Source organism: Dromiciops gliroides, chromosome 3 (genome assembly GCF_019393635.1).
Source record: "Dromiciops gliroides isolate mDroGli1 chromosome 3, mDroGli1.pri, whole genome shotgun sequence".
NCBI classification, from domain to species: domain Eukaryota; kingdom Metazoa; phylum Chordata; class Mammalia; order Microbiotheria; family Microbiotheriidae; genus Dromiciops; species Dromiciops gliroides.
Genome location: NC_057863.1, coordinates 670,079,240 through 670,095,582, shown reverse-complemented (window position 1 = coordinate 670,095,582; position 16,343 = coordinate 670,079,240). Strand labels below are relative to the sequence as shown.

At 56.8% G+C, this 16,343-nt stretch overlaps 1 protein-coding gene across 1 annotated transcript; it reads left to right on the top strand.

The window, feature by feature from the left end:
• The first annotated feature begins 399 nt into the window (after positions 1-399).
• SUSD2 (sushi domain containing 2) lies at positions 400-14,415 on the top strand. The gene is given in 21 exon segments (XM_043997113.1): positions 400-569; positions 1,771-1,984; positions 2,961-3,112; positions 4,980-5,147; positions 5,363-5,537; positions 6,893-7,094; positions 7,286-7,301; positions 7,304-7,341; positions 7,343-7,371; positions 7,694-7,778; positions 7,780-7,881; positions 7,883-7,936; positions 7,938-7,983; positions 8,330-8,473; positions 8,877-8,900; positions 8,903-8,949; positions 8,952-9,048; positions 10,678-10,950; positions 12,386-12,643; positions 13,621-13,797; positions 14,140-14,415. Coding segments are annotated over 21 exon segments (2,472 nt in total). The 5' UTR covers positions 400-514; the 3' UTR covers positions 14,256-14,415.
• The last annotated feature ends 1,928 nt before the right edge of the window (positions 14,416-16,343 follow it).

The following is a 16,343-nucleotide window of genomic DNA, read 5'->3' as shown; positions in this document are numbered from 1 at the left end:
TGGCCCCCAAGCCCTCAAGAGATGGAAGATCCAAGGGCCCTCCTCCAAGTCCTGTCTTCCTTTACCAGGTCAGCCTGGCCAGGGCCCCTTGCCGCCCAACCCCTCTCCGCCCCCATGGGACAGCCAGGACGCGAGTGGAGGAGGGGTGCGGGCGGGGTGGGTGGTCCCGCACCCAGTCCTAAGGGACTGGAGACTCGAGATGGGGGGTCGCCCAGCCCCAACCTGACCCATTTTCCTCCTCCCTCCTCCAAACCTTCAGCCACCCAGTGCCGCGGACTAGGTGGGGTGGGGCCCTGGGGGCGGGGCTTGGGTCAAGGGCTTGTCAATTCGGACTTTGGGAGGGGCGGGGCCGAAGGAGGAGGGGCGGGGCTCCAAGTTGGGACGGGCCTGGGTCCAAGCTTGAAGAGCCCTCTCTGCAGACCCAGTGAGGCCGGGGGATCGCCTGGTTCTTCCTCTCCCGGTAGTCTGCCGGCCCATTGCTCGAGACGGAAACACCGAGGCCAGCCAGCCAGTCATGGGTCTTTGGTGGTTCGCGCTCCTAGCCAGTGAGCTTCTCTGGCTGCCCACAGGTACGCGAGGTCCGCCCGATTTGGTGCGGGGCAGCTGTCCCGGACCAGGGAACTGGGGTGCGTCGGAGGGCTGGAGAAAAGCCCAGGTTGGAGGCTCAGCCCCCGCCGGCCTCGGGGGTGGGGGGTGGCAGGGAGGGGAGACACACTGAAGCAGGCTGGGGCCCTGGGCCCCTGGCTGTGCCCGAACGCCCTCCGGTCTCTGGGCTGGAGAAGGTTAGAAGTGCTCTCGCGTTCCGAATCTCAGGGGGACACTGAGCAGCCTGCGTTGGGGGGCTGCTGGCTGGGTGCGCGGGTCCGCCCCAGAGATCCCAGACAACCATTCGTTCTAGGGATGGTGTGCTTCCAGGGGCCCTGGCTAATAGACATCCCCCCCCCCCCCCCCACAGGCCCCTGGGTTTGGCTTGCGCGGAGGGGCGCAGAGTGGGGGAGTGCTGCTCATGAGCTGGGGCGTCCTGGAGGAAGCCAGGGCCCCTTCCCACCCCAGGCTACCCCCACGTATCCCTGGCCTGGGGGCAGTTCGTTCTCCTGAGCTCCCGGCGGGGCCGGCCCACCGAGGAGCAGAGTCAGCGCCCAACCTCTGGGCTGATGGCCAATCCCTCCAGCAGCCAATGCCCGCCCCGCTGAGGGCACAGAGCCCCCTAAGGACGATCCTCTGCAGAAAAAAGAACCAGGGAGGAGAAAGAGCACTCCTCTCCCCACTGTACCCCCATCCAGCCACGGGGCGCCCAGAGCCTAGGCCCATGTGGAAACCCTGAAGGATCAAGCTGGGAGAGGGAGGGGCATCCAAGGACTCCGCCCCGCCCCAGCCTGACGGGCAGGGACCCTCTAGCAGGGGTTGGGGAACAGTGAATGTTACTTGGCATGTTGAGCACACCCCACAGTCGGGGTCTGGGAGCAAATCCTACCCTTGACCCTGTGTGCTATGTGACTTGCTCCTCTGTGGAGTGGGGCTGGCTGAGGGGACCTGGGGAGGGGCCCTGCCTTCCTTGGAGGTAAACGGGTTGGGGGTCCTTTGGTCCTCAGAACAAGTCCTCAGAATCAGGATTGTTCCAAGGTCCCCTGCTCCTGGTTCACCATCTCCCTCTGAGATGGCACCCCCCCCCTTTTCCTACCGGGGCCACTCTTGGGGAAAGCTCCCTGGGGCCACCCCCCCTCCCCCTGGGGAGCCTGGGCCTCAGCTCCGTGGGGTCTCTCTTTTCAGAGTCCCTGGAGTCCTGTGCTAGTCACTGCGGGGACTTCAGAGTAAACTGCTCTTGTTACGTGACCTGTGCATCCCTGAACACCTGCTGTCCCGACTATCATCAATTCTGCCTTAAGATCTCGCCCTACTCTGGCTCTATAATGGGTGGTAAAGACTTCATGGTGCTGAGTGAGCCATGGCTCCCCCAAGCCTCAGTGATCTCCGTGGTCTGCAGGTGAGTGATTCCCACAGGAGAGGGCACGGTCATCCAGGGCAAGGGGACACTCCAGAAAGGCCTGGCTGAGAAAGGAGGCCTGGGCCCAGTGGGCTGGGGGTGCTGGGAAGAGGATGGTGAGAACGGGCATCCCATGCCTCAACATGCCTGATCTCAAGGGGCAAGAGGCAAACAGGCAGGTCCCCACCTGGTCCAGGCAAGGGAGGGGGCCAGGTCACTCTACTCATAGCCCTCGAGCAGCTCCGAGTCCTCCCTCTCTGCACAAGAGAACACCAGAGCCCTCTGGGATGAGGTGGCTTTGGGCCTGTGAGAACCCACTTGGGAAAGAGGCGGAGGAGGCGGCGGCAAGCCCAGGGAGAGTCCCTGATTTGGGTAATACCGGTTCTCCTTGTCAGACAAGGGTCTGGTCAAGCCAAGGGAAATAAATCAACAAGCATTTGCTAAGGCCCTACTGTGTGCCAGGCAATAGGGGGGCAGAAGCAAGAATCTGACTGAGGACTTCCAAAGTGGCTCCTATTGGCCAGATCCAAACAGATCCCCTGGGGGGAGGGGAGATCCTTGGAGGCAGAGCTGGGGTGGGGGCGGAGGGCTCCCTAGGTCAAAGGATGATCCAAGCTAGAAAAGGCCTTCGCTACCCATTAAGTCTCAGAAAGCCAAAGGAATAGTCAGGAGAGTGGACTCAACCACAGGCATCCAGCCTCTTTGTGGGCCCCCCAAGAGGGGAAGCCCTTTGCATGCTTGGACTCCCTGGAGGCCCCTCCCTCCCACCCCACCCTCCAAGATATGCTCCCTGGGCCTTCTGAACTTGCCTGCTTCCAGCTGACCCTTCCCTTCCCTTCTGATCTGCCCAGTGCTGGCTCTTCCTTGGGACCTGTCCCCCATCAGTGTCCTTACTGCACGGGTGGTCAGAAGTGGCCAGGCTGCCCAGGTCCCTGGCTGGGCTCCCTCTCCATTCACTCTTTCTGTTGTTGGTCAGGTTTCGAGAGACCATCCAAACGCAGGGCTACATGGATGATGCAGGCAGGATTCACTGTGTATCACCCCTCCTGTACGGAAGTGGGCGAGTCCCATTCAGTGTATCCTTGGACGGTGGCAACACGTTCCCTAGCTCTGGGACCTGGCTGGCAGGTAATACCCCATGGGGACATCTCCCCTCGTGGGCATGCAGATGGCCGCATGCCCATCTCACAGAGCAGGATGTTGAGGCACAAGCCAGGGCCAAGGATAAACTTGAGCTCTGCGACTCCATCCTAGGGATCCTGATTCCCAGGCTGGGCTCTATCTCCACCACTGAGTCAGGCCAAAGGACCTTCCTCCCTTGGTCCCTGGCTCCTGAGCCTTTTCTTCATGCTCTGGGACCATTGGAGATTCCCAAGGAGCCAGTGGTAGGGTCCTAGACCACTGAGGCCCAGAGAGGAGGGGAGAGGGCCCAGTATAGAACAGAGGTCTCTGAGGCCCAGCCTCAACTGGCTCTCTGTTTCTCCTGGACCTGACTCCTGCTGTGGCCCAGACACCTGGCTCCCCTTGCCCTGGGCAGGGCACAGCAAGTCAAAGCCTCCAGCAGATGTGGGTGGCTAAGGGAGGCTGGGTAGGGGCCCCTTCCTCCTCAGCTGCATCTCGGTGCCAGGGCCTCTGAAGGGCCTCTCCCAGAACAGAGAGGCAGGCCCCAGGCACTGAGACACACAGAACATTCTAGTCCCTGATGAACGCCTCGGCACATCATACCTTTGCCTGTCAGACCAGTCCCAGGGTGGGACCAGACCCAAACCAGCCTTCCCATAATGGAGTCAGAGTTGGCAGGAACCTCAGAGGGAGAGGGACCCAACTAATGCTCCACTTTAAGCCCAATCCCCACCTGGCCCTGCCTCAGTTTCCTCATCTGTAAAATGAGAAACTTAGGCTGGATGAGCTCCAAGATCCTTTTCTGTTCCAGTCTATGATTCTCTTTACTTGCTGGGCTTTTGCTTCTCTGGGCCTCAGTTTCCCCAAAAGGAATCCAGGTCCCCTGATCTCAACTCTAGGGTTCCTTCCTCTAGTTATCTTGTATGGCGAGATGAGGGGACCTTTGGTCTAGAGCAGACCTTTCACTTCCTGGCTCCCCATTCTAACCCCATGTGAGGTGGGGAGGCCTTAGGTAAGGACCATAGACCCCATATAGACCCCAGCTTTTACTGACCTCGGCAGCTTCACTGAGTTAAATGATTGTCTCATTAGGGGCTCAGGTGCCCAGCCTCAGCCTCTGCCCAGACCTTCCAATCCCTGTCACTTGCTGCTTCAGATTCCCCAGATATACCTCAATCTCACTGGCTCCCAAACGGAACTTGTTTTCTTCCCCCAAGCCCCTCCCCCCTCCCATTTCAATTGGGGGCTGCTTCCTAGTTTTGCAGCTTGGAATCCTTTGATCCTACTTCTCCCACATCCCCCACATCCAAACTATTGCCAAGAGCTGTGCATTTCACCTCTGCAGCATCTCTGGTCAGTTTTGGCTCTGCTCCATCTCTGCTCCATTTCACTTCAGCTACATCTGTTGCATCTCTGGTGCATTTCACCTCTGCAGCATCTCTGGTCAGTTTTGGCTCTGCTCCATTTCACCTCAGCTACATCTGTTGCGTCTCTGGTGCATTTCACCTCTGCAGCATCTCTAATACACTCCCCCTCCTGACACTGCCCCCACCCTTATAACCTCACACCTGGAATATTTTATAGCTGCTTGGGGGTAGGGGGGTCTGCCTTTCTGGGGTTCCTCCAGTCTCCAGCTTGTCCTCCAATCCCCTATTCAGTTAACCCCAGTGATTTCATATTGTGGTTCAGATAAGTGTAGCCCAGGCCCTGCCAAAGCCCAGCTGGGCAGGTAAAGGCAGCTGGAAGAGAACGGGATGGAGTGTCTTGGGAAGGGTAGTCCTGGGGCTACCTGCCCTCTGGGCATTTGGCCCTAACTCTAACCCATGGAGCCAGCTCCTGGGACGCTGCTTACTCACTGCCCACTCTCCCCCAGTCCATCCCAGCAAAGTGTCAGAGGCAGAGAAGAGTGAGCTGCTCAATGAGACCATGTGGCAGTATTATGGGACTCCAGGGGTCACTGGCAACCTCACCCTCTCCTGGAAGAGCTCCCTGCTGCCTGAGCCCAGAGTCAACATTGAGCTATGGGGCTACCAAGAGACAGGTGAGGCTGGGCTGGGCTGCACGTGGTGTGGTGGTGGTGGTGGTGGGGGGAATCAGAGGGCTCCTCTGCTCTGCATAAGAGGGACCGTGGAGGGGGAAATAGGCTGCGAGAAGAGCAGACAGGAAATGGGGAGGTGGGTGCCCATTGGGTGGGCTTGGGGAGCAGAGGCACTGGGGGCCCAGGTCTGGGGCTGAGCCGCTTCCATCCCCTTTCAGGCACACCCTACTCTGATGAATGGAAGGCCGAGTGGACGTATCTGTATACTCTAGCCAGGAACGTCTCCAACAGTCAGAACTTCACCTTCATCCCGGTGCCAGCCAAACCCCAGTACCAGGCTTGGGAAGTGGGTGCCCTGCGCATCTCTGGGAGCAGCCACACTGATGGAGAGAGGTGAGAGCCGGCCAGGCTCCCCCTTTCTTGGGGTTCATTCCCCTGGTCCCTCTGGGACCATTCACTTGTCATGAGTTCTGGTGTTAAGTAGCACTGAATGAGATTTAGACAGTTTTGGCAGGAGGTCCCAGAGCTGAAGGTTGGAGGCTATAGAGGCCGGGGGAAGGGCAAAAGGACAAGGAGGGAATGAGGACAGTAGTTACCCGGAGCCACTTGAGGCTCCAGACCAGAGGGAGAGAAGCAAGACCAGGGGACTACAGGTGCTGGAGGGGGGAGGGTGCAGGGCAGATCTGGGAGAAAGGAGGCACAGGTCAGGCTGGCAGGCCAAGAGAGTGAAGCCCCCTTGGGAAGGGCTCAGTCCACTGGGCGTGGAGGCCCTGAAGGTGGTGCTGACGTCCGGAAAGCAGAGTTGGTGGGGAATGAGAAGGGGGCAGTCAAGGCCTGAAGGTGGCCGGGGGTTGGGCGGGTGGCAGGCATCTACTGGGGCAGCCAGGTGGGAAGTGTGGGAGAGAATGCTCACACCTGAGGGCGGCGGGGATTTGACTCCTGGATGCCTAGTGCCTGGCACAGTCCTGGCACAGTGCCTGGGGCGGGAAGGGCCTGCACAGCTGGGAGGTGTCTGCCTTGGTGGCCAGGGCCCCTGAGTGTGTCAGTGGGGTGTGGTGATGAGGCCGTGGGAAGAGGGGTCATTGGCAAATGGGGGGTGACTCAAGCATGGCAGCCGCCCCTTCTGTGGTCCCGAAGGGGAGGGGTCAGCCTTGCTCTGTTCTGCCCAGGAGGGCAGAGCCAGGGGGAGAGGCTGTTGCCTCACTGGAGGGTTCTACCCAGAGACTGGGTGCTCATGGGTGGGCACTTAGGTGGGGGCTCCTGTCAGGGGTGCCCATCCAAGAAGGGTGTCCATGGATAGACACGGGGGTCCTGTCAGGGACTGCCCATAGATGGATGCTTGGCTGGGGGTCCTGTCATTGGGGGGGGCTGTCAGGAGTGCCCATGGATGGACACTCAGGGTGGGGGGGCATCAGTTGTGCCTCTACTGGCCCAGAACCTACCTAGGTCCTTCCCTGGCCCTGTGGGTCTCTGAGCCTGTGCTCTCCCAGGCACAGCTAGGGGGGGCTCGTCTCTCCCCTCATACTTCCTTTCACCACATGCCCATGCTGAGTCCCCTTCCCTGACTTCCCTGAGTCCCCAAGGGCAGGGGGCCTTTACTTGTCATACTCTGTCCCCAGCACTGTATGGAGCATACAGTTGCTACTTTAGCAATGCCTGTTGGGTTGTAGAAGGCAAGGGGCTCTGGGTTGGAGGCCTGGACTGTGCCCAGGGCCAGGCTCACAGGGTGGCACTGGCCACATTTGCAGGGATGTGCCCGCGATCTGGAGCAATGAGCATGCTTTGGCCTGGCACCTTGGGGAGGACTTCCGCAAGGATTCCGTTGCCTGGGCCTCTGCCAAATGCACGAACTGGTTCTTGATGGACCAAAAGCTGCCCGATTTCCTGGCAGAGATTGTGGATTGCCCCTGCACCCTGGCGCAGGCTCAGGCCGACACTGGGCGCTTCTTTGTGAGTGCCAGTCGAGGGAAGAGGGAGGAGGGAGCCCCGAGGGACCCCAGGAGGGGAGTGGAGGTGGAGGCCATGGGGCTGGCTCTGGCCAAGAGTGGAGGGTTGGGCTCACATCATCCCTTGGGCCAGTGGGAAGGGGCCCGGCTAAGGGCTCCACCTGATGGCTCAGCTCATGCCCGGCTCTCCTCCAGGCTGATTATGGCTGTGATATGAGAGGGGCAGCGTGTGCACATATCATCCAGAAGCTGATGCACTGTGTGCGGAGCATACAGGCCAGGTGAGGGCAGCTTTTGAAGTGCTCAGCTTAACGGCTCCCCTAGGCCAGATTCCGGTGGAGAGCCCAAGTCCCAGACCAATGCTGGGGTGTGGCAGCGCATTTGGAGCCAGGGAGCTTGGGCTTTCGGGAAGATCTATGAGCTGGGCCCTGGGTGCTGTCCCTGCTCCTGAGACCCAGCACAGGGGGTGGCCTATGGGCAAGGCACATCCCCTCCCTGGGAGGGCTGTTTCCCCATCTGTTCCCTGGGCTTGTCCCCGAGGGCTGTCCGGGCTGAGGGGCATGTCCTGGGCATCGTGCGCTTGACGCCGCCTCACCTGTTCAGTCCCCGGTATGCTGCGGGTCAGCAGTGCTGTTACTACGCGGCGTCAGGGAGTCAGGTGGCCACAAAGGACACTTCAAGCGGGGTAGGGCACCCCAGACCGTGCCCACGACTGGGGCTCATTCCCTTATGGGCGACCACCTCGGGGGTGCCCCGGCCCTCTCTCACACTGGATGTATGACGTCATCACCTTTCTACTACTGCTGCCTGTGGTCCCCCAAACTGCCAGTCCACTACTTAGCGCTCTCGGCCCTCAAGTGACTGCCGAACTTACGCATCCCTGCCTCACCTGGGTGAGAGATCTGGGGCCAGGCCAGGGAGCTGCGGGGGACAAGGGGGCATGGGCAGGTGGGAAGGCGCAGGCACTGGAGTGGGCCCCGGCAGGGAAACTTGTATTGAGCAGTTTGTTTCATTATGAAAATGAAAGTTGGAGATGGGTTCTGGATAGCCTGCTCAGCAAGCCGTGGGGGATGCTTGCATGGCTGGTCTGCTACCCTCTTGTCAAGGAGTCTCCAGGGAGGGCCCTTGAACACCATGTCCCATGTCCCTTGAAGCAGGCGGGGGGGGGGGGGGAATACAGTGTATTACGGTATAAGTAGTGCCAGGTGCCCCCTGACCCAGGGCTGTCCTGTATGCCAGCCTCGGCCTTCGGGGACCCTCACTTCCTTACATTTGACGGTATCAACTTCACATTCAACGGGCGCGGAGAGTATGTTCTGGTGCAGTCTGACCTCACGAAGCTGACGGTACAAGGCAGGACGCAGCAGCCCTTGACAGCCAGTGGTGAGTGCTCCATCTCTGCCCCCCGCCCCGGCTCAATGACCCTCCCTTGGAAGGTTTCCTGAGCTTTATGGGCACAGGGTGAGCATCCTCATCATTTCCCTGATGAGGACACTGAGGCACCACAGAGTGGTTAGGACACCTGCCCAGATTCACATGCGGGGAAGCGTCCCCAAGGCTAGCCCATCTAGGAAGGAGGTGCTGGGAGACAATCCCCCTCAGGGAACATGGGCTGCTTTCCTTCCAGTAAAGGTTGGCTCCAGCCAAGGCCAGGGGGGGCTGTCCCAGGGGAGGAAGGCACAGCCTTGGGCTGAGCTCACGCTTGGCTCCAGAGGAGAAAGAGTGAGCTTGCCCGAAGAAGGGGGGGTCTGGGTCCAGCCAGTATCCTGGGTTCTTGTCCCTGCAGGTGCCCGGGCCTCTGCGACGGGCATCTCGCCGTGGTGGTGAAGGAGAACTGCCTACAGATGGTGCTGGAGGCCCCCGACTTGGACCAATGGGGAGCACCCCTCGAGGGTGCTGCTGAATTCAGGGGGTCCTGAATTTCACTGAGCAGAGCTGGTATAGAACCTGAATGGTGAGTGAGGCTCCTGGGAGGGAGGGAAGGGGCATCACTGGGCAGCTGGAAGGGGGCTCTGAGCCCACTTCCTCTATCCTGGGAGGCAGGGAGTGAGGCAGAGGCATAGGCACTCAGTCATCTGCTGCCAGGCCTTTCCCAATGGTGAAGGCTGGTTACTGGGCCTCAGCCCTGACCTGGGCTGACCACAGACACAGGAAGTGATGGGCCATCCCAGAGTTTGGGGAGGTGGGGGAGGGTAGCTTCAGGCAGAGGTGCCCCTCCCCAATGCAGTGTAAACATTCCTCCTATCTGCTCACTCACCCATCCATCCTGTCTACTCATTCAACAACGGTCCCTGGGTATTGACAGTGTCTGGGTCCTGTGTCCTCTGTGCTTCTTTCCACCTCCCTTGCAGGGCCCCATCCCCCTTCTTGCTTGCTCCCCAATCCCCTGGTCTGTCTCCAGCCAATATTCCTTTTCCCCAGCTCTCAGGGACCTGATGTGACGCTTGAAGATGTGGGGGAGTTTTCTCCCACTCAATGTAGCACCCATGTACCTGCCTACACCCACTGCAGTTCCTTATATCTCCCATATAGACACGTGCAGACTTGTTTACTGGCTATGCTCTGTTTTCACTTGTAAGTCTAGGTCTTCCTCATAAGTGATAACAAAGGATAACCTTGTTATGGAGAAATGCCACCACTCCCCCTCCACTTGTGAGACCCCACTGATGTTTTTTCCTCCATTGTACACAAATCGGCTATTCATAATGACACTAACATGTCTTAAACATGGTCATTTACTTGGCAACAGAAATAATTGCGTCATAGGTGCTCAGTCCCCACGTCGACCTCAATCCTCCTCTTCCACAAGTGCCCTCAGTGTCTGGGGGAGAGAGGGGGTCCCCACTGCAGATAAGGAGGTAGGCTGTCATCTTTAGGGGCATTTTCTGTCTCGAATTGCTCAGAAACATTCCTTGAATGTAACCATTGAGTTGAACCATTGCTATCATTGGCCATGATAGTTTGAGACCTTGGCTCAGCTGGACAAGGTAGCCATAACCCAGCCACAACTGCCCCTGGTGAGAGCTCTGGTCTGGTTCAAATGCCGCCTCTGCGATTGACTCTCTGAGGTCTTTGGCCAGATGACTCCAGGATCCTGTGCCTGCCGAGGCAGCCCCAGCTCATTGTGGGCAGCCCAGCCTCCCCCTTCCTTTCCCCATTGCTGCAGACCTGTCCTGCCTGAGTCTGTCATGTCCCAGCTCAACGTGCCTAGTTCTTTCGCTGGTGGTGCTATGACAAAGGGTCTTTTGGGGCTCTTGGCATGCTGGCTGCCCACTCTGGACCCTCCCCTCCCTGTGCGAAGGCATCCCAAGGCCGGATCTCCAGGTCTTTTTCTGTTTTCAGGTTCTTTGAGGGGCTTGCCTCTTTCAAGAGGGCCCTGTTTTCCCACTGCCAATGTGGAGGCCCCTTGGCACTAATCACAGGAGGAAGGGGCCTGCTGGGCGGTCTGCACTTCCTTAGCTGTGTCAGGGTCCTTGTGGGAAGGGAAGCTCACCCCTCCCCATCTCCCTGGGCTAGACTGAAGAAGGTTGGGGAAGATGGGGGTGAAGGGAGGGTCCGCCACCCATCCCCTGTGCCCCCCGCCTGAGTCCCTGTTCCTTTTCCAGGCATGTACTTGTCGGTGTCTGGGAACCAGAACGTGTCAGTCATGCTGGACTCCGGGGCTGGTGTGGAAATCCAGGCCCATGAGCACTTCTTGAGTCTGAACATCCTTCTTCCCGAGAAGTTCATGAATCAGACTCAGGGCCTCCTGGGAACCTTGAACAACATCCCATCTGATGACTTCACCCTGAGGAATAAAACAGTCCTGCCCCACAGCATTGCCTCCGAACCCCAAGAGCTGTTCAAGTTTGGAGCTGACTGTGAGTCCCTCCCCACCCCCACTGCCATTCAAGTAAGCATTTACATAGCTCTTTCTGGATGCTTGTGCTAGGGGCCGGGAGACAAAGAGGAAGTGGGCCCTCCTGCCTCTCCAGAGGCTCGGGCACTTCCCCCAAGCCTTCTCTTCCTTAGGTCATCTTACTGTGTGCTTGGCACGGGAGATAGAAAGACAGGAATAGAACAGCTTGCCCCCTCAGCCATCAGGTGAAGTGCTGGGGACATAGAGAAAGGCAAAAGACAGGCCCTGCCTTCAAGGAGCTCACAGTCTAACAGGGGAGAGAGATGGATGGGAGTGATCTGCGGGGAAGCACCAGCCTTGAGCCGGATCGGCTTCCTACAGCGGCTCACCCTGGGGTCATTGCCTGCTGCTCCCATCCCCAGGACGCCTGCCCAAGGGCAGTCCCCTCTGGGAAAGTTTGTCCCACCTGGATCCTTTTGACTCGAGGCCAGAAGATAAATAATTGAATTAGATCAGGTGGATGGAGAGTCTTACAGGGCAGTAGCAAAATGGGCCAAGGACCAGCGGAGGGCACTTCCCTTCTTAGGAGGAAGAGGGCCAGGATGCTGGGTGATTGGGGAGAGGACTGGAACAAGGTCACCTTGGGGCAGCTGGGTTGTGAGGTTTCTTATCAGAATATCCTCATGGGGCCGGGGATCCTGTCCTTGCTGATCTGCTTACGAAACCCCAAAGCTGTTTCCTTAGCCTCTAAGGTTACCTTTTCTGGGGAGAAACTTTCCCTGAAACTCATCTCCTTCACCCCTATTGTTCCCTACAACATTTGAGTTTGTCAGCCCAAGCCTACAGACGAGCACCCGGGTTTGTGCAGACCGATCTTGATCTTGCCCCTGTTATCTTTCCTCCCACTCCTAGGGTGACCAAATGAGGGGTAGGGAGGTGGTGGAAATATTGAATACCTACTGTACGCCAACAAGGGTTGTGCCAGTGGAGAGCCATGTCTGTAGTCAGGAAGTCCTGAGTTCAACTCCAGCCCCAGACACTTACTAGCTGTGTGACCTTGGACAAGTCACTTAACCCTGCTTCCCTCATTTTTCTCATCTGTAAAATGAGCTGTAGAAGGAAATGGCAGACTGTCCAATATCTTTGCGAAGAAAACCCCAAATGGGGTCACAAAGAATTGGATAGGACAGAATAATGACTAAACAACAGTAACGTATGTGTGCCAGGTTCTCCAGCCTTGCCCAGGCCCTAGCCCTGAGTCGTTGCAGCCACCCCAGGGTTGTAGAAGGGCTCTTAATGGATCAGTTTGCTCAGCTGCTGGACTCCTGGATCCTGCTGATAGCAGGGACCTTGGACACTGGGGGGCTTATAGCAGAGGGAAAGACTGAGGGGGGGCCAACCCCTTGCTGCTTTGGCTCACCATTCTTCAATGGTGCCCGTGCTGTGTGTCTCCTTAGGGGCCATTACAAATGACTCCTCCCTGTTTACCTACGATTCCTGGTTTTTGGTGGACAACTACCTCCGAGGATCCAAGCATGACCACACCTTCCTACCTGTCTTCACACCTGGGCCCCTGACACCCCAGGTCGCCAACCTCTGTGGAAATGATCTCTTCTGCCAGTTTGATGCCCTTGTCACTGGGAGGTTGGACATTGGCAATTCCACAAGGATGGCCCACAAGCGGTACCAGCACCTGCAACAGAGCCTGGAGCCAGGTAAGAGGAAGTGCAGGATGAATGGCCAGGTGACAGGACAGAACCTGGTCAGATGGGTATTACCTGTGATCGGGGGTGGGGGCATGTGGTTGGGTGAGGAGACGCATGATCAGGTGAGGCCCTGATGGTGGGTGTCCTTAGCCAAGGGACCAGTGACCCAAAGCTGGGAACTTCAACTTGGAATTAGGGTGAGGGTTCGAGTCAGAAGCAGTGACCAGCTAGAGCCTGGGGCCAACCTGAGGAAGAGGCAGTAATAGGGATGAATGCAGGGATGAATGCAGGATCTCCCTTTGCTCCTCTCCAACTTCCAATGCTTCTGTGGGATCCTCCTGATCCATCCTGCCTGATCGTACGCCTGGCCAGCACCCAAGGGTAGCTGGTGAGCTCAGGAGTGGGAGCAAGGCTGTGGCTAGTTCCCATTGGCACATGTTTCGTCTGCTCGGCAGATGGGGCTGGGAGCGGGCCACATGCTGATGGTGAGTGAAAGTCTCTCCTGTGGGAGGCAACTGGTGGCAGTTCAGCTGGGGCTGGGGCTGGGGCTGGTTCCCATCTCTTGCTCCAGGCAGCCCCTCCCCCTGCCCTTCGAGGAGGGGCTCTGGGAAGATGAGAAGGGGCAGGGTCTCATATGAGAGTGTGAGCCATGGGAGGCCTGAGGAGTCACTAGGGAGGGGAGCAAACAGGCAGAGGTCAGAGTGGCTCCCCAGCTTTATTCATCATGAGTGGAGGATGTTGGGGTGACCCGAGGCTTGGTTGGCCTTCAGGGGGAAGCTCACCAAAGGGCCAAGATGGGGGAAAGGAAGAGAATGTGGCCAGTGCCAGTGTCACAAATGACCCAGTCCAGGGGCAACCAGGAGTTAGGGGCAGGCGAGGTGGAGGAAGTCAGTTCAGGGGGCCCAGGGTTCTGGGTTTCCTGGATCATAGGGGGGTGACTGAAGCCTTCTGGATTCTGACCTCCTGGCCTGGGGCTGTTTTCTCAGTGCTGTCCTGTGGGTGGCTCTCTGCCCCAGAGCATGGGAAGAAAAATGGAACCAGCTACCTGGTGGGCTCCACAGTAAAGTACAGCTGTGAGCCAGGCTACTGGCTGAAGGGCTCTGAGGAGCAGACTTGCCAGCCCAGTGGAAAGTGGTCAGGCGTCCAGCCACAGTGCAAATCAGGTAAGAGCTCCCTAACTGACCCCTCCCAGAGGTCTGGAGCCTGGGGCCAGGGGTCTCACTTCCTTGGCTTGTGGGAATGGCCGTTTGAAGTCCTCCCCCCACCCTGCCCCGCCCCAAGGGAGTCTGTCCAGCACTTCCATATCCCTCCACCTTTTAGCTCAGAATCCATGAGCCCTGCCCCCACTTTCCTGTGTTCCAGTGACCACAGCTGGACATCAGTCACATAGAGGGAAGGGCCGTCTCTGGAGGGCCCCTGGGGAGGAAAGGGCCCCAAGACCTTGGGCTGGGTTGAAGTCTCTCCCACCCCAAGCCTTACCTCCACTTGTGTGTGTCTTCTTTAAGTCTCAAGTTATGTTCTACTGCTGGGACTCATCTTGGGATCGCTGTTTGTGGTGGTACTGACTCTTGTGGGCGTCTCGTTGTGGAAAAGGAAGAGGAGAGGGATGAGGAGGATGTAGGGCACCTTGCAGACACAGATTCCATCCCCCACCTGAGTACCCCTGCCCACCCCCCAACAGGGGGCTCATCCCCCAACTCAGTGCCTATTCTACCTTGACACACATTCCCTACCTGGGTTTCCACCCCCCATGTGGAATAGCCAGGCATCCACCCTCATCCTGAGCATCCAGCCCTGATTTGGTTGTCTGTTCCTCACATGTTAGTCCACTCCCAGGCTGCTGTCATTCACCAATCCCAAAGTGGCTTTTATCCCCAAGACTGTCCTGCAAGAGGGAGCTGGACTCTTTCTAAACCTATCCCCCACTAGAAGAGGCAGGGCACCTCTTTCTGTCTCAAGGATGCAATGCTTGGCTGGGGGTGGACAGTAGGGAGGCCCCAGATGAGGGGGGAGCTGGGAGTGGGCCCCCCTTCCCTTGCCAGCCTCTGCTATTAGAAATATTCCTCGTGGGAGGACCTGGAATGGCGGGGCTCCACAATCTCAGGAGAGCCATGATTCCATTCATTGATTTTTTTTTTAAATAAAGATGTTCCACAGACACCATTTTGAGTCTTTTCCTTCTATTTTTGTTTAGAATACAATTTGTTTGGTCATTCCCCAAATGATGGGCATCCCCTCAATTTCCAATTCTTTGTCACCAGAAAAGAGCTGCTATAAACCTTTTTGTACTGATAGGTTCTTTAACTTTTTGGTTTATACCTCTTCATTTTTAGGGAATTATTTTCTTCAGAGAGCTTTTGTGCCTCCTTTTCCATTTGGCCAATTCAGCTTTTCAAGGCATTCTTTTCCTCATTGGCTTTTTCTCCCTCTTTTACTATTTGGCCCAGTCTGGTTTTTAAAGTGTTATTTTCTTCAGTATTTGTCACCTCTACCAAGCTGACTTTTTTCCCAAGATTTTCTTGCATCACTCTCATTTCTCTTCCCATTTTCCCCTCTATTTTCAAAGTCTTTTTTGAGAGCTTTCGTGGGCTGAGACCAATTCATATTTTTATTGGAAGCTTTAGATGTTGGAGCTTTGACTTTGTTACCTTCTTAGGGTGTATTTTGATCTAGTCACCATAGTAACTTTATGGTCAGATTTTTTTTTTCTGTTTGCTCATTTCTGCAGCCTATTTCTTGACTTTTAACTCTGTTAAAGTGGGGTACTGCTTCCAGGGTGGAGTGTGTACTGTCCCAAGCTTCAGGTTTTTTTTTGTGCAGCTCTTTTCAGAGAGATACTTGTAGGGATTTTCAGTTCTTCTAAGACTGTATGATTTAAGGTTTACTCATCCTGGACTGTGCTCTGGTCTGCAAGCAACCACAAGCCTGCTTTTCTGCTCCACTGTGGATGCAATCTCCAGTATGTCAGTACTCAGGTGGCTTGTATTAGGTTTGTCAGAGGCTGTCGCCCAAGCTGTACAGTAGGTACTCTGTGCCTCCGCATGCCTGGCACAAGCACTGTGGGCACCTGCCGCTATTCTCTTTTCTAGCAGGCAGCTTTGTCTGCAACATGGGAATCATCTCTACTGTCAACACTTCGGTCACCAACAGAAGATTATGACCAAGAATGTTGTCAACAAACTATTAGTCCCATTGCCTCTTTTGCAGACTCTGTATCTGATAGCCCTCATCTATCTTCTGAGCATCTTCTCCCTTGATACCTGTGGTGATGCTATAGGTTTATCTTTTGTGAGAGCTGGCCCTCTAGGGAAGGAGGGCTCTAAAGGCCAGAGTGTATAAGGTAATGAGGTGCCTGTTCATGCCCCTTATTTGGCTTCCCAGCAGTTAGAACAAGGCAATGGGCTAGAAAATGTCAGTGCATCATGCTGGCCATGGGAGCGCCCTCCATCAAGGGCACCCCAACATCTTAATGTGAGCACCCCACTCTCCCACCCTGAACTGGGCACTCTGGTGACCATAAAGGAAGGAACATGTGGGTAAATCTCAAATCCACCCAAGGAAAGTGGAGTTTGGGAACCTCTGCTCTTCTTTGAATGTGACATAGGGCCTAGATCACTGATGGCCTGTGACCACGCACAAGGCTCTGCCCTCCATAGGTCTAGGTCTTCCCAGGTTCAGCTCAATGGCTTAGAAGCTTCCTTGCGGCTCT